General features: G+C 43.4%; 1 protein-coding gene across 5 annotated transcripts in view; it reads left to right on the forward strand.

The window, feature by feature from the left end:
* Positions 1-27,694, forward strand: part of MSI1 (musashi RNA binding protein 1) — a 155,698-nt gene that overhangs the window by 35,857 nt on the left and 92,147 nt on the right. For all 5 annotated transcript variants that reach the window (XM_086942857.1, XM_086942858.1, XM_086942859.1 and 2 more), the window contains one exon: positions 13,627-13,668. In XM_086942857.1, coding sequence (XP_086798983.1) covers positions 13,627-13,668 — 42 coding nt within the window. The remainder of the gene's footprint in view (positions 1-13,626; positions 13,669-27,694) is intronic.

Below are 27,694 nucleotides of genomic sequence, written 5' to 3' on the forward strand. Positions count from 1 at the left end.
TAGAGACGTTGCTCTCAGAGAGTCCGTCAGCTCAGGTGTCCGGGTAGTGGAGACAGGTTGACGAGCCCTGTCTGTCGGTAAGAGCTCCAGGGAGAGAGCCGAGGCTCTCCGAGGGTCCTGATGTCTGCACTAGGGGTCTGGGGTAGTGACATAGGGTCCGGCAGTGCCTGGTGAGCTAGAGACAGAGCCAAGGCTCCCGCAGAGCCCTGCCCTCTGCGTGAGTTTCACTAGCTTTAGGAACGCAGCGCCCGGTTTTGGGCAGCCGTGGCTCTCAAAGAGTCCGTCAGCTCTGGGGTACGGCCCGGTAGTGAAGACAGGTGGTGGACGAGCCATAAGGCCTCCAGGTACGATGCCGACCCTCTCCGAGCGTCCTGGTGTCTGCACCAGGGGTCTGGGGCTAGCGACATAGGGTCGGGCAGTGCCTGGGGTTTGGGACGCTGGAGCACGAGGGAGGGAGAGCGAGAGAGGGAGGGAGAGCAAGCGAGGGAGTGAGGGAGAGCGAGAGAGGGAGTGAGGGAGAGCGAGGGAGAGAGGGAGGGAGAGCGAGGGAGGGAGGGAGCGAGGGAGGGAGGGAGAGGGAGGGATAGCGAGAGAAAAACGAGGGAGCAAGAGAGAGGGAGCGAGGGAGAGGGATGGAGGGAGAGCGAGGAGCGAGGGAGGGAGTGAGAGGGAGGGAGGGAGGGAGAGGGAAGAAGGGAGAGGGAAAAAGGGAGAGGGAAATAGAGTGAGGGAGAAGGAAACAGAGAGAGAGGGAGACAGAGGGAATGAGGGAGTGGGAAGGAGAGAGAGGGAAAGGGGAGAGAGGGAAATAGAGTGAGGGAGAGGGAAATAAAGTGAGGGAGAGGGATACAGAGAGAGAGGGAGAGAGAGAGTCAGACAGTCAGGGTGAGTGAGACAGAGGGAGTGAGACAGTCAGAGTGAATGAGACAGAGGGAGAGATGGAGAGAGGGAGTGAGTGAGACAGAGGGAGACAGAGAGACGGAGGGAGAGAGAGGGAGGGAGAGGGAGAAGGAGAGGGAGAAAGAGAGGGAGGGAGAGAGAGAAAGAGAGAGAGAGAGAGAGAGAGAGCGAGAGAGATGTGTGTATGCCGGGTCTGGTGGCTCAGTGGACGAAGGCGTCCACTGCAGGGACCTGTGATCAACCTCATGGTCACAGGTTTTCTTTGCTCTAGCCCGCCCCCTTCCCCACTGACCCCGCCCCCATCGGTGCGGCCCTCGGACACAAACCACACTGTAAATTTGGCCCTCGAGAGAAAGTTTGTGAGTACCCATGGTCTAACTTTAACAGATTAAAGTCTCCAAATAGGGATCACAAAGGGCGCACTCCACGCTTTGGTAAAAAATAAAACCAGAGAACAGGATATGCAGTATCTAATCCCAGTCTAAGAACAGAGATTTTAAAACCAAGAATTGGTCTAAACCTGTGCCGCACGAATAGTAAAGTAAAGTCAGCAATGTAGATGAGCACGAAAAATGCACTTGTGGGTTAGAGGTAAAGTGTGACAGCCCACACATTGCTCAAAGTTTCAGACAGTTTGGGAGGTGATTTTAAAGCCACTCTTTCTGAAATACGGTATTTACAAACGGAGGCAATCAGTAGCACTATTAACTGAAATGCGTTTTTTGTGATGTGACATGCACCCTAGGAAAATATGCGGTTGCCGTTAAAAATATTTTATCTGATTTTCAAGGGTTTTAAAAATTGATTTTATGGAGTGTTTAACTATTATGTTTAGTTTGTGTACTGTGATTCTAATTGGTTTTTATATGTAATAGGATGATTTTTAATTAGAATGGTTTTTGTGATGTTTAAAGGCTCGGGTCAAAATAAACATTCTCTTGGCTGGCTGACTGACTTACATAGGCAGTTATGACTCTCCTTTGGAATGGTCCTCTATATCCGGTTGTCCTCTTAATGCAGTTGCAACCTAAGGGCCTCACTGTTCCTCGGTATTCAGTGTGCCTTGACTGCCATGATGGTCCTCTTCTTGTTTTGTTTGTTACTTCTACACTGTGCATCCAGTTGTAAAGTAAACGCTTTGATGGTTTTCCACATGTGGTCGTGAGCAGTAATGTGATGGGAGTCTGTATCTTCTTGTGGCTCCAGTGCTGCATAGTCTTCCCGATCTACTTGTGATTTCAATGCTGTGATGGTCCTTTTATGTGTTTGTGGTGTCAATGTTGTGCTGTGATGTGTTCTTTATCTGTCTGTGACTTATGTGCTGTGATAATCCTGTGTATCTAGTTGTTACTTCAGTGCTTTGATGGTGTTTTGTATCAGTCTATGTCTTCAGTACAGTGAAGGTCCTTTGTGTCTGATTGTGACTTCAGTCCTGTGATCCTCTGTGTCTGGTTGTGACCTCGGTGCTGTAGCGGTCCTTCATTCTGCTTTTGTGTTCAGTGCTCGAATTCACCTTTTTATTCAGGTGTAAATGCAGTCTTATGACATGTCTCTGTACTTGGTCATAAATGCAGAGGTGTAATATTCTGCTGTTCCTTTAGTAAAGGGCCATGGAAAGCCTGTCTTTTAAGTTCTGTTTGTAGGACAGAGCACAGTCTTTTAAAGTGGATTGCAACCACAAAGATCCTTTATGGCGTGTTATGTTAGTCCTTTTCACTTGAGCGATTGTCTACTGTGTTTGGTCGTGAGTGCAGTGTTGTAGTTAGTGATTATTCTGTGTAATGGTTGTTGTTGCAGGTGGACGTGGTTAAGCGACTAAGTCAAAGTTCTCTCCCAGGCTACCACAGTTTTAGACTTGTAGTAAGCCTCTACCTTATATAGGACTCGGACTGAACACCATCGAAGGCATTTCTGTCTGCAGTTGTGCAGGAGTGTCTACAAGTTTGTTGTCTTACTTTACCCCTCAGTTAGTTGATGTCTGGATCGGTTTTAAAGTTTCTACAGCCTCATTTGTGCAGCGTGACTGTATCTCACTGCCCAGATTTAACCCATTCTACTCAGTGCTATGTTACTACTGGGTAACCTGTATGTGGCATCAGTGGGCAGTGAATGTTTCTTATGGTTTTTAAGCTGTGTAGAGAACACCTCACGGTGCAGTGATTTTTGCCGTGTATTCGTCTGATTTAGAGCCTATGGAGTCACATAAAAGGTAAATTGAGACGTTCTAGTCACCCACTTTTCTGAACTCCTTAGAACGTCACCTTTTTCGAAAATGTTGGTTGTTGCACTGCTGTACGATTAGTAGGTGATTAGTGTGTGTTGTCTGTCCAGCCACGTGAAGCCTTTTATTACTTCTCATTGTGCATTAGGTAATTATTTCCACACCTATGTACCAGGGAATGTTTCAGCCATGATATTGGATGCTAGCTATTGCCTTGTGTAAGCTCAAAGATGTGTTCATCTATAAAATGGTTGTGTCACTGCTCTTCTAAGTGCGTTGTGGGTATTGTAGTTGCAGTTCATATGCTTGTACTCCTGACTATCAACACCAACAATATTGTGGTACAAGAATATCCAGAGTAGAATGTAGACGGTTAAACATTCAAAAGGTCAATGCATATAAGGAATTATAGATTTACTATACCTAACTCCACATCTACTTACCTTGAAGATATATGTACATCATAGGTACATGTATGTGGAGTTAGGTATAGAAAATCTCAACTTACCTGTCAATATTTTTTCTTCAATATTGTGGTTTTGATATTCAGGGGGCACATCATTCATATACCTGGTGAGGTGCTGAACTGCATGTGTGGTTAATGTAGCATGCTACTCTGTGGGAGTGCCTTCGCTGGAAAAATGTGTCCCTCTCGTGACCTGTATAGTTAGTGTTCTGATGTGGTGTATGAGGACCAGAGATCTGCTCTTTTGGTTTTTGTTGTTGCAACATGACAAGGAATGGGAGATAATAAGCCTAAGCATTAATATTTAGTGTATGTATTGCTAGAAAGAGTGTGAATGCAGTGTGACCATATATGTGTGTTTTGCGTGCATGAAAGAGAGTGCTAAAACCATGTTACAGCAAACTTCTAGCAGCGTTTGTAGGAAAGTACCCATTTTTGTCATGGTCACCCCCACTTTTTGCCACTTGTGCTGATGTTTTCTGACTGATATGCACTGGTTCCCTGCACACTAGATCCCAATGCCAGTGCTCTTTTATAAAACAATTGGCCCTAGTGAGTGGTACTCCTAATACCTAGGGCTGCAGTATTATAACAACTTAAAGGATCCCAAAACAAATTTCATGTAGGCTGACATTGCAGACTGTGTGCCATGGTGCAAACCATGAGTGAACACAACGTGGCACACTTACTGGGTGCTATGTAAAAGTCGCTGCATGGAATATGTGCAAGTCATCCCTACAGCACGCCTTGTAGCCCTGAGGCAGGGTGCATTATATTACATGTCAGGGCACATATGCATTAGCAGATATGCCCCTGTAATGTATTGTTCAATTACTAGATGATACAAGAAAACAGGGAAGCCATCTTAAGTATATATACTGGCTATGGGTCATTATGAGTTTCCCAGCTACATGATGGCTTTACTGAAACCTATGGTGTTTGGTATCAAACATCTTGTCTAAATAAATCTGTGCTGTTGCAAAGTACAAGATTTATTATGACGTGCACCCAGAGGGCACCTTAGAGGTGGCCCCTGAAAACCCTACCACTATCTAGTGTGCTGGCCTAGTGGTCTCTGCAAAAAGAACAATTGATGGGCAGAATGCAGAACAATGTCATACATTCACCCCAGTACAGAGATCTGGGCCTAAATCCATCGGTTTTTTGCACCCCATGCCATTCCAGTTTGAACCCAGCCATAAGCAAAACAGTCTTGACTCTGCGCCCAATGGGAACAGTTCAGCCCGAACTGTCAGGCCATGTCCTCCCTGGACTGGAAACAAGCATCCTAGGACAGGTTTCGGGCTTTCAGCCCTATGCAGCCAGGATAGCTTGACTCCAGTGGCATGGAAAGCATGGGACAGTGATGAATGTCCATCATCTATGTGTCTTTTGCTTTCAAGGCCTAGTGGTCTTGACCAGCCTGCCACTACAGTCACATTTCTGAGCTCCTGCAAGTGAGAGCCAGGGCTGTCTGAAGCCAGAACCAATGCCTGCTTTGTGCATAGTGCACCTCATTTTGGTACACTATATAGAGAGTTACTTACCTACAGCGCGGAATGTGTAGGAGAAAAGTGTGAGAATGGATCTGGGTGCACATGTGAATCCATTTCGTCTTTGAAGAGGTCTGTACCATTCAGTTTAAACCCCATGGAGGATGGAGAATAGAAAGGGCCCAGATTTGAAGACTACTGCTTACCTTTAAGTGGTGCAGTCTTGCATTAATACGAGAGCGACAGAAGAGCAGCCATTACAAACAGCTGTAGGATATGACAGAGGAGAACTTGCAGGTGGCAAAGGAGCAACTCTGCAATGGGCATTGTTCAACCCACAATGATATATACTCTAAGGGTCCAACCCATGGGGGAAGAGGAGTAACTCATGCAGTCCTCATTATAAAACCCTCCATGAAATATGCCAGAGCGTTCCACCCTGGCCGGCCGAAGAGCAGCCGCACTAGTTATGCTACCTCCATGGATGCCTGGATAATCCAAGCAGGGAACTGAGCAAGTCACTTCTTTGATTTGTATATATTTTGTTACCAAAATCACACCTAATATTTCTGCCTGTTGCTCCTCTTCATCCCTTGACCTTTGTGAAACGACACATGGTACACTTTTTGGGTCAGGCGTTAGCTAAGATCTTTTGATTTTATACAGTTATATGTATAATGTATTTACAGGGATTTTCAGCCAGCCCCCTTCATCGATTGGTCTGTTATCGTATCATTCACATGTTTCTTTCACCCACTTCAGCTATTGACTAACTTCACTGTGAGTCACAAATTCCATTCTTTCACGAGGAACAAATTCACACATCAAGGAATTCCATTCAGTGTCACGATTTCTATGCAAATGTGTGTTTTTGAGACCAACATTTTTTTTGTTTTTAGCTACCATTGCCTGGCAGTTTTCACATCCAAAGTTTTTGTAACAACCATGACAAAGTAAAACAAGCATTGGCAATACCAAAGGCTGGCTGCCAATTCCAGACCTTTTGGCTGTGCCATAGTTTTTTTCTTTTTTCTTGAAGAAGAGTGATAAAATAGGATGGTAAGACATTCATATTTTTGTGTGCATTTCAGCCTACTGTTGGTTGACTGCGAGATGTAAGCATAAAGAAAAGTGTGATTCTGTATAGTACGCTCAGACCTCGAAGGTATTATGGCAAAAAAAAACAATTCTTGCTAACTTTTCTTGTTTGTTTGTATGTTCCCCTAGCCCCATGGTACCTTGTGAGGTTGTCATCTGCTCTGTAAGCTAATTTCATCTGTTGCATATTGCTGTGCTATTAGTAGTCACCCTTCCCCAACCCACACCCTTGTTGTAGGCTTTGTAGCCTGTTCTTGAGTTTCCTTAGTTGCATACCTGCTAAGTTGTGTGGCTACTTTTAATTTTTTGCTTTTTCCGTATAGCCGTGATAAAACTCAAGAGCATGTTTGTCGCAGAGTGAGACGTGTCGGCTGTTCTTCGTTTAATTGTTCAACTAAACACAATGAACAGATAGTTAAGTGGCCTGATGAATTGGTATATTTGAAACTGTAATTATTGAAACATTTTTGGAAACGGTAATCCATGCGTATGGATGATTCTTGAAATGAACTTTTTTCTTTAAACAATATGATCATTGAAAATAACATGACCTTTAATCAAAAGTCAGTAAGAATTCTTTGGTAGAAAACATGCCAAGTTCGACGCAAGACGAGGCTTTAACTATAAGGACATTGAATGTAGTATTAGTTTCCCATGTCATGATTGAAAGGCCTTTGAAATAGAACGTTCAATTGTTGAAGGCACCTCTCAATGAAAATGGGACCAGTGTCTAACTTATAAGAGCTTTTTTAGATCATGGACACATAAAGAGGCCATCGATAAGGAAATTCTACAAGATTGTATGATGGTCACCTTCCATCTCAACAACTTGTTTTGTGGTGACCAGGTACAGATGTTACATCCTTTTGATATCCACAAGAGGGTAAATGTCAAGGTGCCCAGTACGAGGAGCTGACTCCTCAATCATTTTTTCAAAGTTCCAGCTATATTGATTAAACAATAGTTCTTTTTTGGAAGTCTAGGCACAGAATGCTCACAACAAACTTCTTTGGTGCATCAAACTAGAGAACCGTGATGTGGATTTTGGTGCTGATGTCCTCAGATGCTTAGACTTGGTTTGTCCATCATCTTATTAAAGTGAGTGCCACGTAGATGAAGTTCAGAGTTTATTTGCCTTTTAGTAAAAAAAATACTGTGTGGATTGGGCTACAGATAAATTAAAACGTGAAGTATTTTTGCTGCAGCTGTAGTGCTTTTTCTTTATTTGTTGTAAATTCACTGCTGCTGGTGTGATTTTAGTGCTACACTGTGATGACTTGAAGCTGCATACTGCAGTTTTCTTTTTAATTTAGTGCTGTATCGTCTACTTAAAACTACAGAGTCGTGATGTGGATTTGGACTGGAGTTCTTTGTTTGTGTTAACTAATTGTGTTGTAGCTCAGCGCGATTAGCAGACATCAAAACCCCGATAAATTTCGACAGGTGAAAGCTGACAATATTTATCAGGAATTTTAATCAGATGGATTTTGGTGTGGGGAGCACCAAAATCCAAGTTATACCCCATTTTGTGTGACAAAAACGCTTAATAGTTGCTGTTTAACACGTATAATGTATCTCCCACACAAAATTGATATATTTTGGGGCGTAATAAATATTGCACCTTATACAGGCAACTCGGATTGAAAGCCTTAGTATTAGATCCGAATGACGTGATAATCTGTGGTCAAGTTAAATGGTATGGTTGCAATATCTTACTCTTTGTGTTGTGTTTTTATAATTTGTTGTTGGAGATTGTGTCCTTGAATGTTTTTACTGATTTCTTATGCATCTCCTAGGGCAGTAATATGCTTATTACTTGATGGTTAGAGATGGTGTTCCCTGCTCTGTAACCGTTTGGAGATGTGTTGCATATGTGTGTGGGGCCTAACGTGTTTTGTTCTGTCTGTCTGCCTGTTGAGTTCTAGTTGCTAGTGCAATATGTAAGGATGGGATAAGCCATTCTGTCTTACTTCCGTGCTGTGTTGGATTAATTAGATGTCTCTTTCTCAAGTGTTCTCAGTGTTGAGCTGGTGGAGAGATTTAGCGTGTTGCTTGGTGTCTCTTTGTAGCATGTTTGCTTTGAAAGGTCACATGTGCTTTAAACTCCTGGTTTGCTGTATCCGTTTGGCCATGTATTTATGTGAGGGAAGGTCTTGTTTGCTGTGACTATAGTACTTGGCTAGGTAATGCTCTGTCTTTATAATCTTACTTCTATGTATAAATACTGTCATACGCTTGTTTTGACTGTGAGGAATTTGTGCTTTTCTTTATTTGTCTGTATCTATTCCTCTTTGGCTACAATGGGGCAGTGTTGACATGGTCCTGCCACCCTTTGTAGCTGCAGTGTATGGGTTTGCTCTACATTAGTCTTCTTTGCTCCTGCGACAGGGTTTAGCATTGAGTTGGTGTAGTTGCTGTAGAGTTGCAGCCACAGTCCTGCAGTGAATCGCTGTGACATCCTGTGAGCTCTTTTGTAGTGAGACACACCTTTGTGTTTGCTTGTGACTGCAGGACTGTGGGATAGAGTTGCCATCGTAAGCTGTTTTCCTCTCCACAGTGCTGTGTCCTTCCCGCTCACTGCACATCTCGAATTGCACATTGCACGTCATACATCATATTAATAGATAGTGGAGCAGCTGCCTGAAGTAAGATTGAGCTGAAAAATCAATACCAGTAATTGGCCCTAGACAAAGCGCTTCATTCATCCTATGATGCCAATGGGTGGCTCTCTACAGAGAGACAGGGTGAACGGGACAAGAACAGAGTAGAATACATGTAGCGGGCCTTGCATCTTCAAGGCATGCTGGGAACAGGTGGCCAAACCCTACATTTATTGGTAATAACAGTTTTCAGTTTCTATCTCATATTCCCCTCTGAACTGTCCCTGGCTCAGGTACTATAACTGTGTGGATGCTGAAATCCTTTGGGAAAACATAAGATAAATACCCAGTGACTCCTGCCTACCCCTGCCATGCTCTGTGTGGCACCGGTATGTAAACACTTCACTCTGTAAATATTTGTGGCAGCTGTACGTAAACTACCTGTTCACTAGCAATGACTTTAATCACTGAGCTTTCTGCAACAGCTTTCTGTAAACCCTGCGATCTGTGACAGCTGTCTGTAAACAGTTGTATGTTGTAGCTAACTGTAAACACAGCAGTCCATGACGACTGTCTGTAAGCACAGTTGATTGTTGTAGCTACCTGTAAACACTACAGTCTGTGACCGCTATCTGTAAACACAGTTGTGTGTTGCAGCTATCTATAAACATAGTTGTGTGTTGCAGCTATCTGTGAAAACTGTGGTCCGTGAAAGCGGTCTGTAAACACAGTTGTATGTTGTAGCTATTGTAAACACAGTTGTATGTTGTAGCTATCTGTAAACACGGCAGTCCATGACAGCTGTCTGTAAACTCAGTTGTATGTTGCAGCTACCTGTAAACACGGCAGTCCATGACAGTTGTATGTAAACACAGCAGTCCGTGACAGCTGTCTGTAAACACAGTAGTATGTTGCAGCTATCTGTAAACACTGCGGACCGTGACAGCTATATGTAAGCACAGTTGTATGTTGCAGCTATTTGTAAACACTGCGGTCTGTGACAGCTGTCTGTAAACACAGCAGTCCGTGACAGCTGTCTGTAAACACAGTAGTATGTTGCAGCTATCTGTAAACACTGCGGACCGTGACAGCTATATGTAAGCACAGTTGTATGTTTCAGCTTTTTGTAAACACTGCGGTCCGTGACAGCTGTCTGTAAACACAGCAGTCCGTGACAGCTGTCTGTAAACACAGTAGTATGTAGCAGCTATCTGTAAACACTGCGGACCGTGACAGCTATATGTAAGCACAGTTGTATGTTGTAGCTATCTGTGAGCACTGTGGTCCGTGGCAGATGTCTGTAAACACAGCGGTCCGTGACAGCTGTCTGTAAACACAGCGGTCCGTGACAGCTGTCTGTAAACACAGTAGTATGTTGCAGCTATCTGTAAACACTGCGGACCGTGACAGCTATATGTAAGCACAGTTGTATGTTGTAGCTATCTGTGAGCACTGTGGTCCGTGGCAGATGTCTGTAAACACAGAGGTCCGTGACAGCTGTCTGTAAACACAGCGGTCCGTGAGAGCTGTCTGTAAACACAGTAGTATGTTGCAGCTACCTGTAAACACTGCGGACCGTGACAGCTATATGTAAGCACAGTTGTATGTTGTAGCTATCTGTGAGCACTGTGGTCCGTGGCAGATGTCTGTAAACACAGCGGTCCGTGAGAGCTGTCTGTAAATACAGTAGTATGTTGCAGCTATCTGTAAACACTGCGGACCGTGACAGCTATATGTAAGCACAGTTGTATGTTGCAGCTATTTGTAAACACTGCGGACTGTGACACCTGTCCCTTGGGGCTGGATATTTGCAGGCAGCTATCGGAGAGAAGAGTGTTATAGACGGCTGCCACAGACAATAGGGTTTACAGGAAATCTTCATAAAATAGAGCTTTTACAGACATGTTTCACAGGTGCTAGCCCTTTACAAACAGCTGGGTGTGAACACTGCTTTGGATGACAGCTGCCTGTCATTTTGCATTCAGTTTCAAAAGGTCTCTAGCACTTTTGTTCCTTTTTTTCAGTACTTGGAGAGTCTAAATGCCCTGGTTGTGTCTGCTATCTGCCCGCCGCTGGCTGTGACAGTTTACTAAAAATAACCGTTCTCTGATATAGTTGTCTAGAAGCAGCCTCCTGTCTGTGAAATCTGCCCGTGTTGACACTGCTGTCATGACAGCTCCATGTAATACATTGCACTTTCGGCCACAGACATTTATAAATTCTGCTCTTTGCGACAGCCATTTGCACACACTCTTTGCAGTAACTGCCTGTAAGTGCTGCTCTTTGTGACAGTTACCTGTAAACATTGAATCTCTCTCACAACTGTTAAAGGCAAACATTTAGTAACTTTCTGTCACATGTCTTACTAATGTTTCGTCTAAATGTCTTATTAGTGTTTTGTCTGAATGCTGCTTTTCTGTGATCATCATTTACTCTGTCCTCAGAATAGGCAACAGAACATTTACAGATGTTGTGTCTGCCTGTAAAAACAACAATCTGTAAACACGACTTACTGCTACTGCTGTGTAAATACTCTGTTTTCAGGGATTAATACATTGTGTAAACATTATTCTCCCTTTGATGGCACCTGCAAACACTCTGCTCCCTGCCCTTTGTCTCTGGGGCCTTGTTTCGGTTTTCTTTAAAGTCTGGTGCTTTTGACAGCACCTCTAAGCATCATGCTTGGTGCGCACCATTTGTAAACAGTCTGCTGTCTGTTTTGGTTCTCCGCCTTCATCTGTGAATGCTCCACCTTCTTGCAGTTAGTTGACTCTAAAAGATGTGCTGTCTGTGACCGCAGCTAGGACTAACCTGCTCAAACTGTACTCAGTCAAACAATCAGAGGTTTATATAGCGTGGCTACTCAGCCATAAGGGTCTCGAGGCGCTAAGGTAGGGAGGGGGTTGTGGGGCCTGGGTGGGTGACTGCTAATTCTTCTAAGCACCGGGGTTTAGTCGAAAAGCCAGGTCTTGAGATCCTTCCTGAATTGGGTTAGCGACAGGAATTGCCTGAGATCTGCCTACGTCTGCTACCTTTAAAGGGCCTGATTCATTAAGGTAAACCCTATCCTTTAATACGTGGAGACTAGCCCGTCGTACAGATACTACTAGTAACATACCTTTGTGAATAGCGAATAATCATAAACTTACACAATAGTGTACATTTACCCTTGTGAATCAGACCCCTAAATGTAGTTCTCAGCAACTGTAAACATTGTACTCTAATCCTGTGTGACATAACCTGTACGTGTCCCGTCCTGATTCAGGTGTGGGCTGTCATTTGCCAATTTTGTGCTTAAGACGAGCCAGCTGTAAATATTTTCAGCTACTGATATGTTCTATAAATGCAAATACCCTGCTGTCTGCTGGTGGTGTTTGTAAATATTCTGATTGCAATAACTGCCTCCTTTTAAGAACGGTGCTTGAAAAGGGCACCCCTTTTATGTCTGCTCTACGTAAATACAAACATTCCAGTGCCTGCGATAGCCATTTGTAGGTGTTGTGTTTGAAAAGGGTTACTTGTAAACAATCTTCTTGTTACTGTACTCTGGCTCAGGATTTAGTTTAACTGTCTACCCTGGGTTTGTGTGGTGATCACTTCTAAATAGTGTGCCTTGAGGAGGGCCTCCTGCAAATAGTTTCATGCAGACTTCTCCGGCGAGTAACTCGTGAGCTACTGGTAGATGTCCACCTACCTCTTAAGTGGCTCTCTAGTGTGCAGCCCAGCTTACTAAATTAAACTCTTTTGCTCGGTTGAATGAATATATGTATAACTAAATTGAAATTTGTATATTCAAAACGAGAATGTGTGTATTTTAAGAATCAATAAACTGATGTTTGGAGAAAAACGGTGGAATAGCCAAATTATGTTTGAAGCTGATACTCTGTCTACTTCCCCTGCTCTTACCCCCGTCCCCTGAATCTCTCCCCTTGCCTACTTTTTCCCTTACGTATATGTCCTTTTTGTTTGTCTCGACCTTACTTGTAACTATATATTTCCAGGCTCTAATAACTGTGTAACCTTTGTAACGATGTAACCTGCATTTATGGTCTGATACTCATGTAAAGCGCTCTGATACCTCCGGGTCTATCCAGCGCTACATAAAACCGTTTAAACAAATAAATAAATAAATAAATTTGAGTAATCGATAATTCCTTGTTGGGAAAACTTTTTACTAACACTAAATTGGTGCCAGGGGCATTACAGCTCTGGCTTTTATGAGTTACCCTTCTAGAGGCGAAATAGTGACAAATTTACGTTACTGTTGGTCATCACATCTCATACACTAAGGTGATTACTGCTGGTAATCTTGCATATGGTGGCTACTAAAGTAATCTGGCCTGATTCGGTCACTAAAACAACGTTATTAATATTAGTAGCTCATGATGGTTTTCATTGAATAGCTCTTACTACAGCAAAGGTTTGGAGATCTCTGGTCTAATGTTTGTTGCAGTCCTTTCCGAATGTACTGCTCTTTGCCAGACGCTAGTAAGCTACCATTTCTCTGTAGCTGTGTTCCTGTCAGCCATCTTTAAGTATCCTTACTCCAACCCACACCTGTTAACCATGTATTGTATGTTGCTTGTGTTGTACATGGCCTTAGTGCTTGAGTCATCTGCAAACATTGCTATGCTGTGCTAGACCTGTGTGTCATGTATAAAATGGCTGTCAGGTTCCTGTAAACACAATTTTGTCGCTCCCAACTACCGTCTTTTATGATGCTAGGCTGTGTGTACTTCCTACTTCACCTGTCTGTCAAGAGACAGTAAGATCCATTCACTATCTTTGCTTGAATTTTACTCTCTGTTGCTGCGATTTGTAACATTTTCCTCTTTGTCTGTCTTTTAGATCGATCCCAAGGTGGCATTTCCTCGTCGAGCGCAGCCCAAGGTAGGTGATGATTGCGTCTCCAACCAGTTTAATGTGTAGCAAGGCGCCATCCCTCAGCTACTCGTAATTGAGTTAATGCAGTTATATGTACTTGTGGGCAGTACCAAAGGTTTGCTTCAGCTCGATTTTAGGACGCCAGGAGAGCACCAGTTAAAATACAAGAAGGGCAAACGTTTATGGCATTTAATTTACTGTGTGTAGCAAACTATCACCATAAAACCGTCAAGGGGTGACCGTCAAGAACCTGAATATGATGTAGAAGGTTCAGAATGCAGCAGCAAGGCTGATTCTGAACATTCCTAGGCGAGCTTCAGTGGGGGAAGCCTTGAAGAAACTCCATTGGCTCAGAATACAAGCTATAGTGACTTTTAAGGCCCTATGCTTTGGATACCGGATTTTCCATCAAAAGGGGCCTACATTTTTGCTCCCGCTAATGACGGTAAATCAACCAGCTCGTAACCTGAGATCATTGGGCACAGCCAAAGTGATGGTGCCCAGGGTACGTAACGCCTGAGCTGGAGGGAGGTCTTTTCGCCTCCAGGCGGCTAAGGCATGGAATGACCTGCCTTTGGATCTACGGATGTGTGCATCCAAAACTCTGTTCAGGAAAAAATTAAAAACCTGGCTGTTTCAGCGCTCGTTTGGAGGTCAGAAGTAGTTCCTCAGGCTAAGTGGCAGTCTGGGGCATTGTTAATGTTCCTGGCTTGGTTGGGGTCAGGGATTGGTGGTGTTCTAGTGCGGGGACACTCCGGTCAGAGTAACCAGGCGCTTTATAAGCTAAATAATAATAATAATAATGTCTGAAGAATAGAAATCCATGGTAAATTAGCATGCATCAATGCACTAAAGTCTTATGTCTACCCCATGAATTTGAATTCTTCAGTTCTCATTTTTTGATAAAAATAAATCTTTTAAAAAAATAATTCAATTTACCGGTGACTGTGTGTGAAAGAGTTTTCCACTGTTTTTAACTTGAGTTCTTATGCCATCTACTAGTCACAATTCCCTATTTTTAAAAATCCATGGTGAAAGTGTATGTCTTGTCAGAAAGTTTTAACACATTTGTTCTCCCGCCAACACTTTTTTGCAGTTTGTGATAATTTGTGAAATGTGTTGGCCTTGGCTCCTTGCTAGATAGTGTTTAGAAGACCTCCTAATTTTACACGTTTCTGAAAAAACAATCTTTTGACACTCTTATCCAGTTTTAGATCATAATGTGAACAACCAAGAGGTTTGTTCTGTGGGCGTCTACAATAACCTGTTCTAGTCAATCTGCATTTTCGCCTAATAGGTAGCAAAATATCTACACTTTAACTTTTTTGAAATCCCTCCAAAAACACAGCTTGCCTTATTCTAGGAGTGAGTTAATGTGTTCTTCTGACTCCAACGATTCAGAAAAGGGGGTGGTGATGAACAGAGTGTCTGAATTAAGCAGACCACTCTTACCCAGTCCAAAGATCAGGGCTTGATCCATCACCGTTATTTATCTCACTGCACCATCCCAGCTCAGAACCTGGCTATATGCAAATCAGTCTGTCCCTGGCCCAGTGCATCATGGGAACAGGGCAGACTAAACTACCAAGCCAATTCTTCACCAGAAAGGAGACAAGCTACCGGGGACTGGTTTCTGGCATTTCAGCCGTCTTCGGCCCGGCTTGCTTGAATCCTGATGGTGCAGTGAGAAAGGGACTCATGTCTGAGTATACCCTGCCACACCTATAGTGGCCAAAAACGATTCAGAAAAGGGGTGGTGATGAACAGAGTGTCTGAATTAAGCAGACCACTCTTACCCTGTCCAAAGATCAGGGGTTGATCCATCACCGTTATTTATCTCACTGCACCATCCCAGCTCAGAACCTGGCTATATGCAAATCAATCTGTCCCTGTTCCCATCATGCACTGGGACAGGACCAGACTAATTTGCATATAGCCAGGTTCTGAGCTGGGATGGTGCAGTGAGCTAAAAAACAGTGTTGGATCTAGCCCTGATCTCTTGAATGGGTGAGAGTATTCTGCTTAATTCAGAAACTCTGTCCATCACCACCCCTTGTTGTTAAATATCTTGTCCACCATAAGCGTGGAAGGGTATACTCAGATATGAGTCCCTTGCTCATTGCACCATCAGGATTCAAGCAAGCCGGGCCGACGACGGCTGAAATGCCAGAAACCGGTCCCCGGAAGCTTGTTTCCTTCCCAGTGTAAGAATTGGCATGGTAGTTTGGTTTGCCCTGTTCCCATCATGCACTGAGACAGGACCAGACTAATTTGCATATAGCCAGGTTCTGAGCTGGGATGGTGCAGTGAGCTAAAAAACGCTGTTGGATCTAGCCCTGATCTCTTGACTGGGTGAGCGTATTCTGCTTAATTCAGAAACTCTGTCCATCACAACCCCTTGTTGTTAAATATTTTGTCCACCATAAGCGTGGAAGGGTATACTCAGATGTGAGTCCCTTGCTCATTGCACCATCAGGATTCAAGCAAGCCGGGCCGACGACGGCTGAAATGCCAGAAACCGGTCCCCGGAAGCTTGTTTCCTTCCCAGTGTAAGAATTGGCTTGGTAGTTTGGTTTGCCCTGTTCCCATCATGCACTGGGACAGGACCAGACTAATTTGCATATAGCCAGGTTCTGAGCTGGGATGGTGCAGTGAGCTAAAAAACGGTGTTGGATCTAGCCCTGATCTCTTGACTGGGTGAGAGTATTCTGCTTAATTCAGAAACTCTGTCCATCACCACCCCTTGTTGTTAAATAAAAATTCTTCTGACTCCAGGCGTAGCATATGCAAGGTTAGACAGCTGATGGTGGGGTTCCCCTATGGTGGTAGGCTGATGTGTGCATTTTCACATTATTGCTCGAAGACTTCAACATCTATTTTTGCCTAAAAGAAGGGACCTATGTTGCTTTATCTGTATTGTACTTGATCTCATCTTGACTGAATTACTTCTTTAGTGTGGACACCTGCAGCCTGTCTTCCGTTTTGGGCGTGATTTAGAGTTTGTCTGGCAGAGGTAAGTTTGCAGTATGGCGGAGAACTTTACCCTTGCCATACTGAGACGCCTCTGACTGTCAAATCTTGAGTTGTCCGTCGGCACCGTGGACAACTCGAAACATCCGCAGGAACCGCTGTCACGGTGGTTCCTGTCAATGTTGTAAACGTTTGATGCGCAGCTACATCAAACACGATGGCCATCCGCATAGAGGCTGTGAGTGGTGAGAGTAGGTGTCACAGAATTACCAGACTGTACCTTCAAGGTTATGCTAAGTCTGCTCAGCATTCTAGTGGTGTGCTTGAGCATCCATAAATGAGAGCACACACATTCCCCAAATCAGTGCACAGCAACTCCGCAATGCTGGCTGTCACTGCCCATATGCTGGTATACCTGGAAGACTGAATGATTACTGTAGCGTGTTATTTGCATGAATGGGGGTGCTAAAGGATTTCACAATTTTTCTTTGTTGTTGTCTACAGCATACCCTATGCAGAATATTTACCAGGCAGCATCACCACTCCACTAAATAACTTTGATGTAGTGTTGTGCAATTGAAGGTGTAGTACGTTTAAAATAACTATCTAAACAAATCTAGAATGTGTGTTGTGTGACGAACGTGCCATTCTATTGGCAGTGCTTTGCCGATTATGTGACTTTTGGTGCTGTGTTGTATGGGGAGCCTGTCTAATGGGTTTTGTTCGATAAAAACAAATTAAAGCTGTAACTGAAAAGGTAATGAATGTGTAGTGAGTACTGTTGGGTCGAAAGTGCTGCTAGATGTCAAATGTTAGTGGATTATGGCTTATTGGAAGTGTTTTGGGTGCATCTTGGTATGCACTATCTATTTTTTTACTGATTGGACATTTTGTTCTCCATCCCTGCTAGTGTGGGCTGCATGGCCTTCTCGTCTGTCACTAATTGATAATCTTGACTCAGCCCTGTGCAGAGTATACTTTTGTGCCCAGACCAACCAGTTTGTTTATTCATGTTTCCTTTGATTTGATTTAATTTAGGACCCACATCTTGGGTTTGGTCTTCACATCTTAGCCACATTTCATTGATCTTTATTTCGTCTCCGCATTTTTGTGTTCTTTGATGTCTGGTTACTTCATCTACAGTTAGTTGTAGATGTCTCCTAGTGCACTATAATAGTCTTAGATTCATGCAGGGATTTTATATTGCTTTTTGTTGTATTTACCCCCTGCTGAAGTCTTAGTAATTTTTCTTCTTTATCTGTCTCTCTTTCTCTATCTCTTGCCCTTTCCCTCCCACCGTCTCTTTCACCCAGCCTATCTCTCTCACACACTAACACACACACACGCACACACACACACACACATACACACACACACACACACAGAGACACATACATGTCACCCAACCCCCTTTGTATCGGGCGGTGAAGAGAAATGTGCACTGAGGCATAGGTGTGGGGGTAGCGAATATTTAAGGACCCCAGGAGCTTGGATCAGGCTGGAGGGGATAAACTCTTGGGACGGGGAAGCTATGCAGCAGGTAGCCCTGGAGATTGGAGCTGGGCGGCCAAGCGGAATGGGGTTAATTCCATTAAGTAGTCTGGTAACAGAAGGTGCTTTAGTGTAGGAGCAGGCTGTTGTGCAAACCCCAGATTAGCTCTTTACTCCTTAGGTTAATTAGTGCCATGTGTTCCTCCCCGATGCAAGCCCTGGCAGTGTGTTGTTGGCCTCTGTAGTTTGCTGCAGCTTACCCATTGTGTGACTTGTGGTTAGAGCTTTCATATGCTTTTAAAGGGAGCTCCATGTCTTTTTGTGTTGTCTTTTGCACAGCTTGCTTACAGGTTGTAGCAGCACAGTTACTTCTTTTCCAGGGGCTGCTTGGCTGATGGCTAGAATGTTATGCTTTGTACTTAAGGGGCCATAAGTGATATTCTGACTATAGGTTTTCAGCCTCTTAAAGAAAGAACAGAGAGAGCCCTTGGATCTGCTTCAAGTTGCCCCTGCGAGAGTGACTGCTGGTGGTATCTGAAAATTGTACTGCCTTAGTCAAGGGGGATTGACAGTGTATCCAGAACTGAATAATTGTACTAGCTCAGTCTGTGGGAGGCATGGAGGAGCAGATCGGGGATGGAGTACATTATGCAAGTCTAATGGATTGGTGGGTCAAAGTGAATGAGGAGCGGAGTTTGATTTACCTGTGGTCGGCTACACATTACATTTCTGGTCCCTCTGCCAGATCTGTTTCTGCTTCCGGAACAGATTGCGAGATGGGTTTAAAGAAAGATTTGATAGTGATATATTACTTATATGCTATCGCTTAGTTCATAGATGTCAATTCTGCTAAAGAATTTGGCTTGTCCTCTTCCCTGCATAATTGACTTCCGGAAGACTGTTCCTGTACAGATACTGTTTTCATATCCTAATTCTGTTGCATTTATATAAAGCAGTGACAGCGCTGCCAGATCAGTTCCGTGGAAGTAAGGTACCAACCGGAACCCTTTGAGGGATGTTTTGAAGCAGCGGCAGATCATTGGATAGACTACATGATCGGGGGTTCTTACCTTCTTTCATATTTTGCTTTTGTAGGTTATAGTCTAAACACTGATATTTGCTTGAATTGCTTTCTGAAAAATACAAGGCTTGTAGTTTTAGCTCTCTGGACTTAGTCTTCTGTCCTGTTTTGTTGTTGGCTTTATAATGATTTTGGTTTTCAGTGATAATTTATTCTTTTGCTGTTCCTCATCCTTGCCAGCTCTTTCCTGTGGACTACGGGTTCCTGGTGTTTAGTTGGAGGTCCTAAATGTGCTGAAGGTCTTAATTTTAGCCTCTTGCCTTATTACATTTCTTTTTTTATTCCAGCAGATGCTGACACGTGGTGCTAAGAGATAGCTATATCTGACTTTTCTGCACCAGAATTTGTCATTGCTACTTTCTACCAGGGTGGCCCGAACTGTTGTTACCTTGCCCTCAGAGGCATACTGGTTGGTGCATGCAAGTGTGGGAGAAAAATGTGTTTGTTGGTGTGGCTTGTACCTAGACTGGATGGTGTTTGTTTAGTGACTGGAGAAGTGCTCCAGCTGTAAAGCTGAAAAGTGTTGCTGCAACGTGTGGATGCTTGTGAAGGACATCCTGTAGAGACGATGCTCCCTTGGCGTAAGGAGCATAGTAGAGAAGACGTGGTGAGGAGGCTGATAGCTGGTGAGTGCAGGATTTAGCATGCAGCCTGTGCACATGCAAAAAGACCAGAGATGTGCTTCGATCCTAGGACAACAAGTGAACGGGGTAGCTGGTTAGTATTTTAGAAAGGGTATATGCTGGATGTGTGTGTGGGGCATTACAGAAAAGGGGATTGGGTGTGACTGTGTGGTGTAAATAGGTACTTTGTATGAGGGTCAGAGATGTGCTCGACAGTGATGCAGCGAGAAGCTTCTGCAGCTAAGACGTAGGTAGAATTGGTCAAATTGGTAACTGTTGATTGGCAATAAGTTCAGTTTATTCCTTCAAAGTATTGTGACTCTGGTGGCCCAGGTGTATGGGATGGGCTACTGAGCCGCCAAAAGACTGGATATTGTGAAGAGTCTAAAGATGGACTATATGACACACAAGTACATGCCCCATAATCCAAATCAACACTAGAAACAGAGATCTGAATATTGCTGTGTATGATCGAGACGTGGTGGGTAATGTCACATTATCTTGTTTTTGCAACGCAAGTATCAGTAGGGTCTGGGGTTCTACCTTGCTTATTGGTTGTAGGCAAATTTAGTATTGCTTGGGTGTACGAATACGGGTTACCTTTTAAGAGATGATTCCCAGCGAATGCCCAGTGCAAGTATATCCTCGTTTGTTGTAGTGCTGATGTGTGAGACTCTCAAAGGATCATAGATGTTGCTACTTTCTGTTATTTCAATCAAATGTGAGCCAGGATAATGAACTTATACATAATTTATCGAATGAACATTCAATATTACCTCTGTGTCATCCCAGACTCTAAATCCGATGAGTTGGAATTTCCATACTGCATTTTCATCCTCGTACATTTGCTTGGCCACAGTCGACTGACTCGCTTTGAAGAATGAAGCATTTTGTGATTGACTGAGAAGCCACCTCTGAGAGCTATTTCCGTAGTCTCCACTGTTGATATCGGAAGCTGACGATGAAGTTTTGAGTAACATGTGGCAGAGATCTCCCCCAGTCCACAAACCTCAATCGGATTTTTGTTAATGGCCTTTTCATAATGACAGAAAAATATGATGCCTTTGTCAGGCCTGATTGTTGGCTTTTTAGATCATGACGGTAGATCAAGATTGGGAAATGTAAAATACAGATGCTAGCAAAGGCAGGTGGATGAATTAGTGTGTGAAGAAGAGGACTCTATGGTTGAAATGGAAAGTTGAAAGTGCAGAAAGATGGACAGATAGGATTGGGAGAATGATCAAAGTTTGGAAAGCGTGGCGGATACACAAATTGTGACTTTACACCTAACCGCGTAAGAAGAGGCCATGAGTGGAGTTACAAGAACAAGTTAGGGTAGCAAACGATGGATAGACTACTCAGTAAATGGTATGGGAAAAAGATATGGAAAGAATGGCATCTAAATGTGATTCAGAAAGGGTGAATCAGGAGGAACTTGGGCAACTGTCAGGACAATGAGGATTATTTAAGATGATGGAAGATTTGAATACGGGTCTGATTACGTCTTAGGTGGTGCAACGCCGTGTCTGCCCTGCCGCTGCATCGCCAAAACCGTGGTCGGACCGCCAGCTAGCCAGAATAGGAGTTTCCTTCTATCTTGCTGGCTTTTTTTTTTTTTTACGTTCTCACGGCGATGCCTTAAAAATGGTCACCACAATAGGAACGCCGTGCAGGAACTGGTGTGCATGCACACAGGGGACACATGTTGCTCCCTCTTATGTGCATCCACTTCTCTGCCGCGGTTTTCATGGTGGTGGAACTGCCATGAAAACCCTGGTGGAGAGGAAACTTATAATCTGCTTGGCGTGACCGCGGCGGTCACACCAAGCATATTACTGCTACATGACCGCAGCAACAACACCAGGGAACGGTGGCTGTGGCGGGGCAACTGCCCAACTCACAATAGGGCAGTCTGGAGAATGCCAATGCTGTGCCCCGCAAGTCTGGCGGTTTATGGACTGCCAGAGTCCTAATCGGGGCCTAGGATTGCTATCCTAATAGTGCATTAAGGATTTAGGTATGCGCCAGGATGTCGCCCGCATTAGTTATGGTACAAAGACATGCTATGATTACTTTGGCCTGATGGTATAGTCTAAATTGGTCTCGTAACAGATATGTGTTTTCCAGAACTAGTTTGGTTCGCTGGGTGTCCTCTGAAGGGTCCTGTCCTTAGGACTATTTGTATTGCACATCCATGTGCTTTCCATTGGAGATGGAATTAGGATGAGGCATGTTGGGTGACCTGTCCGAAGGGTTGGTGCATATAAACAGCAGATGAGGACGCATTGTCTTCTGTCCAGTTCCCTGTATGTTACAACAATGCTGGGTGTTGTGTATCTGCCGCCATTTTTTGGAGACTTGCATCTACTCTGTCATGGCCTTTTTGTATGTGAAAGTGTTAGCATGTACGCATTACTGTATATGTAAACAAGCATTGGCAAAGCCAATAGGTTTAGCCTTCTTCGCAAGCATGTGTAAAGATTAAAAAAGTGTATGCATAAAATAAAATTAAAAAAAGAAAACATGCAGCCATATAAGAGTGGTTGCCATTTGCATGCGATTCAAATATTTACATTTAAAAAAATTCCCTGATGTGGCCATTTTAATAGTGAAATTTTTTTTTTTAAATAGCAAGCCGTTTAGTTACACCCTGCATTTTAGTTTTGTTATTTGTGAAGGAAGCTTGAGAAAAGCACCACTTCACCAGGCATGGCAGCTACAGTGTGACTATCTTTATAACAGCAGCTTTAAAATGGAGACTGAAAATGAATCACTGTCTAACAAAAAAATCTGACGTGCTGGCAAAAACAAAAATACCCAGCACTTAAAGTTAGTAAAACAAAAACACACTTTGAGCCAGCTGTTTCACTAAAGAGAAAGGAACTACTTTTTAAATGGCTGCCATCAATGTGCACAGACTGTACGCTGTCAAAAAAGTGAAGGCAGCTAATAGGAAAAAAATCCTGCTGACAAAAAGCACCTCTGTATAGGCATATAATGCATGTATTGGGAAAACCACTAGTCAGCAAGAGATCTCTAAAGTTGTCTCAAAGGCTAGACTTAGAAATTTACATAAAACGCACTTCAATGTACAGTTTGCTTCTTGGCTGTTCCTGCTTCATGGAAGTTCGTAGTAAGACCGTAAGTCAATACCTAGAAATTCACCCATATGCTTAGAGCTACCCTAAAACAGTTATTGCCTCATGTGTACACTACCATTTGAGTTATCAATGGCATTCTTTCAAGTAAACCAACGTAGAGAATGGCGGAGCTTTAAGTGGGCCGGCTACCTCTGGGTCTCAGACCCAGTAGTGATTTAAAACGGACATTGAAAACAGGCCCGGACTGGCCATAGCGGGCACCGGGCAATCCCCCGGTGCACCGCATGGGTGGGGACCGGTTTTTGTTACAGGGTCGTAAAATCGGCCGAAAACCGTCTGCCCCCCCCCCAGTGGGGAGGGAGGGGGAGTGGGGGGGGGGGGCAGGGGGGGGAGTGGGGGTGGGGCGGGGGAGGGAGGGAGGGTGGGTGGGGGGGGGGAGGGAGGGTGGGTGGGGGTGGGGAGGGAGGGTGGGGAGGGAGGGTGGGTGGGGGGGGGGGGCGGTCGAGCACTTTGCCAGGGCCGGTTGTGGTTCCCAGTCCGGCCCTGATTGAAAAGGGTCCCTATCAGGCCCTGCATTCATGTCCTTAGCTTTACTGGTAAAAACACTCATCGATTTCTGAACAGTTGATGTAACAAACATTGAGGTAACCCATGTTGGCGATTTAGTTCCTGTTTATATTTCACATGTTTTATTTAATCTTGTATTTCCTAAGGCTGTTGACTAGTTCAAGGATGTTTTGTATTTGTATTTTTCCAGTAAGCATATTACTCTTGAATAGTGCACACTTTGAACTGAGTTAACTCTTGGTGTTTATAACGGACCTTTATTTAGAGTTCTGGAGTGGAGGCTGAAGGCAGTGCACGTTTCTCACTGTGTCAGTGGGTCAGAAAGGTGTTCAGAATACATTGTCATCCAACCCTTGGCCTCTCTGCAGAGCACACAGAGCAATGGTCATATATTCATTTGCAAATGTGATGCTGGGGAAATGTGTGTAAAAGACGTACGCAGGTGTCAAAATATTGTCACGATGAAAGTTAAAGAAAACACAGTGCTTACAGGTCAGAGGGTGCATTTGGAGGATGATGTCGTGAAGAAGATGAGAGGAAGTGCATTGAGGAAAGGTTGAATGAAGGTGCTGGAGAGGAAAAAGAGGAGGTGTAAGATATGCAGCTGAAGGAGGTGTGAAGAGAAAAAGTGGGTACATGTCTAACGTACAATGAACATAAAAGGAGTAATTGAGACATTCTGAAGACCACTACCCCTACCACGGGCCTCAGTAATGTTTAATTTACAGTGTCACAATTTCAGAATTGAAACATTTCCAATATAACTTATTCAGTGCAAAATCATTGCTATTACTCATATACCCTAAACCACTAACAACCATTGAAAAAGCCAATAGTCCTGACTGTGTTTAGCTAGCTGTACGTCAGTCAGTGTGTATTAATTGTATTATCGTTAAGATATTATACTATTGAAAGAAAATCCTTGTAGGATTCTTTGAAATATCCAGGGAGAATATACTAACAAGTTTGTCGAGAATACAAAAGCTGTTTTCTCTCTTGCCACCCTGTCTTTTCATTAATTTCTTAGTAGGAAAGAGTACTTCTAGGACACTCGCACACATGAATCAGACCATCTTCATTATTCTCGCACTTAAGACACAATATTAAGAATTGACACTTTGGGGAACATTTAGGCAAACATATACTTTATATTGTTTTTCAAATTCTGCACTTTATGGCCACTTTGTCTTCTGTCTGATGGACTAACTAAAAATATATGAATTTATTTGAGTATAAATATTCTTTTCACTGCCGTGTGCTCTTCACCTCACTGGTGCTCTGAGATCATTTCTTTAATATATCTAAACAAGAACATCGTAGCGTACTAGTCAGTAATCTTAACAGTTGTATCCATAATTAGGGTACATTTTTCAAAAAATAAAAGCATTCGAAAATGTAGAAACCATCGAATGAATATCTAATCCTGTTTATCTGAAAAAAAATATACCCTCGCACATTAAGTTCTGAATATTTGTATCACTTTCAGAAATATAAATAGTAATTGCAGGTATTTATAAGCTGTCTCTGTGTCTCCAAATGCTCCAAATGATAAGAATGTACCTTCTTTGAAGACAAATTCACTCATCACAAGTTTTAAGAGGTTCACTTCTTATACATATGATCGATTTATTTATTTTAAAGTTTTATATAGCGCTGGCTAGACCCGGAGGCATCAGAGCGCTTTACATGAGCATCAGATCATAGTTATAGGTTACATCGTTACAAAGGTTACACAGTTATTAGAGCATGGCAACATAGTTACTTATAAGGTCAAGATAAACAATAAGCACAAATATGTAAAGGGAAAAGCAGGCAAGGGGAAAGATTCAGGGGAGGGGGAAGGAGCTGGGGATGTAGACAGGTAATGAAGGCGGGAAAGAGGAGAGGAGGGTGAAGGACACTGCATGGAAAGAGGAGGGGAAGGGCGACTGGGACACAAACTGGTAGACTAGTCAAAGCAACGTCCAAAGTCCAGTAAGCTGTGATCCCAGGGGAAGTGGTATCACATTCCCTATCTCTGTTGTGGGAGGCTCCCTTTAGCAGTGAACTCTCTCAGAAGGGTCTCTGAGACTCCAAGGCCTACATACTGGATCCTTCCTCAAAGAGGGGCGAGGGAGTGCTTTGGCAAGGGGTGCCATACCATACCTCAGCTGTGAGTGGCTCCCTTGGTGCAGTGGACTCTCTCAGCGGGTACGCTGAGACTCCAGAGTATAAATATTGGATCTTTTCCCAACAAGGAGAGAAGGAGTGCTTAGTCATAGGGCACAAAGCACAAGGTGCTAGGCAGACTAGCAGGCAAGGTGCGAGATTCAGGGGAGAGTGGATAGGAGCTAGGTGCTATAGAGGTAGACAAAGAGAGAAAGAGTACTAAATGGGAACAAATTTAATCAATGTGTTATTATATAGCGTTGGCTAGACCACATGGAATCAGAGCGCTTTACATGAGGGACAATAATGTTGCAATTTACATCAGTTAAAAGTTACATAAGTATCAAGAAAAGCATTTAAAGAACATAGGGGGCAAGGTGAATGGAGCAAGGACGGGTAAGGGGATAGGGTAAAGGGGTAGGAGGAAGATAGGACGTAAAGACGAGGGGAAAATCTGCCCAAGGTCCGGCTGGGTAGGTGTTGGCAGGGAGGGGGAGTCCACAATCCATCTCCTCTTTAGCTATATGGTAGCTCCACCGGGCATCAGGTAAATCGCCAGGTCTCCACAGTCTGGGGTAAGTTCCGCGGGATCCAAGTCCTGATGTGTAGGCAGGTTAGGGGATAGGTTCAAGGTCTGGTCAATGTCCAATTGTTGCCCAAGGAAAGTAAAACAACGTGTAGGGGACCACTATAGACGCTATCTTGGGGTCAGGCAGGGGACTGTACAGTACACCGGTACACTGGTGGCCATCCTAAGGTCAGGCATCCGGCAGTAAAAGTCAATATCCAGGACAGCGGCCGCCAGAAAATAACAAATCCAGCGTGCACACACCATCACATGCACAGGGATGTGTGATCATGGGTATTCAGGAAAAGCTACAGATTTCTAACAAGTACACACAATTCTGAATTCAGCAAATTGTTGTGTGTGACTATAAATCTGCATATGGTGTCATCTTCATACACACTTTGCTCACAACTTGTAAACGATAGGTATCTAGCACGCTTTTCATTCACATAAACCGTGCAGTAAAAGATATATTCCTGGTGACTTTAAGAGGTATATTGTTATTGTTAAGTAACCATAACAAAGACCTCTCAAATTGCTAGCAGGGGCATACAGTACTAGTCTGACGACCCTACCAGGTAGAGCATAATAAGAAAATCTTTCATTTCTATTACCCTTGTCTTCTTTTTATAAGTATTTTTAACCCCTTGCATGCTGCCGCGATTCTGCGTCTGTGCGGCACATTCCGATCGCGGGTGCGGTCATGACGGCCGGGAGCCGTCATCAGCACATGACCACTGTGTGCCATGACGACTCCCGGCCGTCATCAGCATGCAAGGGGTTAATAAAGAGTTTGACATTTTTTGAGTTTTGTAGGTGATCGGAGGCATGCTCCTCTATATTACATGTAAGTAGGGTGGCGTAATATTTTTTGGGGATTATATTTTATTTGCGTTTTGAATTGACATAGAGTTGTCAAATAAACTTTGCAAACGAAAACGAGTGGCATAATATTGCCTTCTTACATTGTTTTTCATGCCATTGTGTAGTGGTAGTTTATAGTAATTGGCTAAATGTGTTGTCCATTATCTTTTAAGAGCATAAGTTTAAATATGAATTGGTGTCTTTTTTTTCAAACATTATAAGTTCTACTATAAGCTGCAAATAATTTAGATTGATTGGAAACAATCCTAGATGTCTTTAGATGTTAGTTTCTGAATAATTGACCTTCGTAGTTTCAATTTATATCTTTAAAAAACTGGATGTTATTTAAAGATCAGTTACTGCCATCAAAGGAAACTTATCATTTGAAAAAGCAGGAGTTGCAGAAATTGGGCTTATAGAGTTAAAATGACATCTGCACAGAAGCCAATTTAACTATAATAATAATTCAAATCTATTTTTGTGTCTTGGTCTTTTTTTAGAGTCGCATAATGGGCAAATAACAATGGTGTGGAAGGTGGGTCTGAGTGATCACCAGTGGCTGAGATTAACTCAGATATTCCTTCCACCATTTTATGGATTTTTACTGTAGACTTCCTAA

The sequence above is a fragment of the Lissotriton vulgaris genome, chromosome 11 (genome assembly GCF_964263255.1).
Source record: "Lissotriton vulgaris chromosome 11, aLisVul1.2, whole genome shotgun sequence".
NCBI lineage: Eukaryota > Metazoa > Chordata > Amphibia > Caudata > Salamandridae > Lissotriton > Lissotriton vulgaris.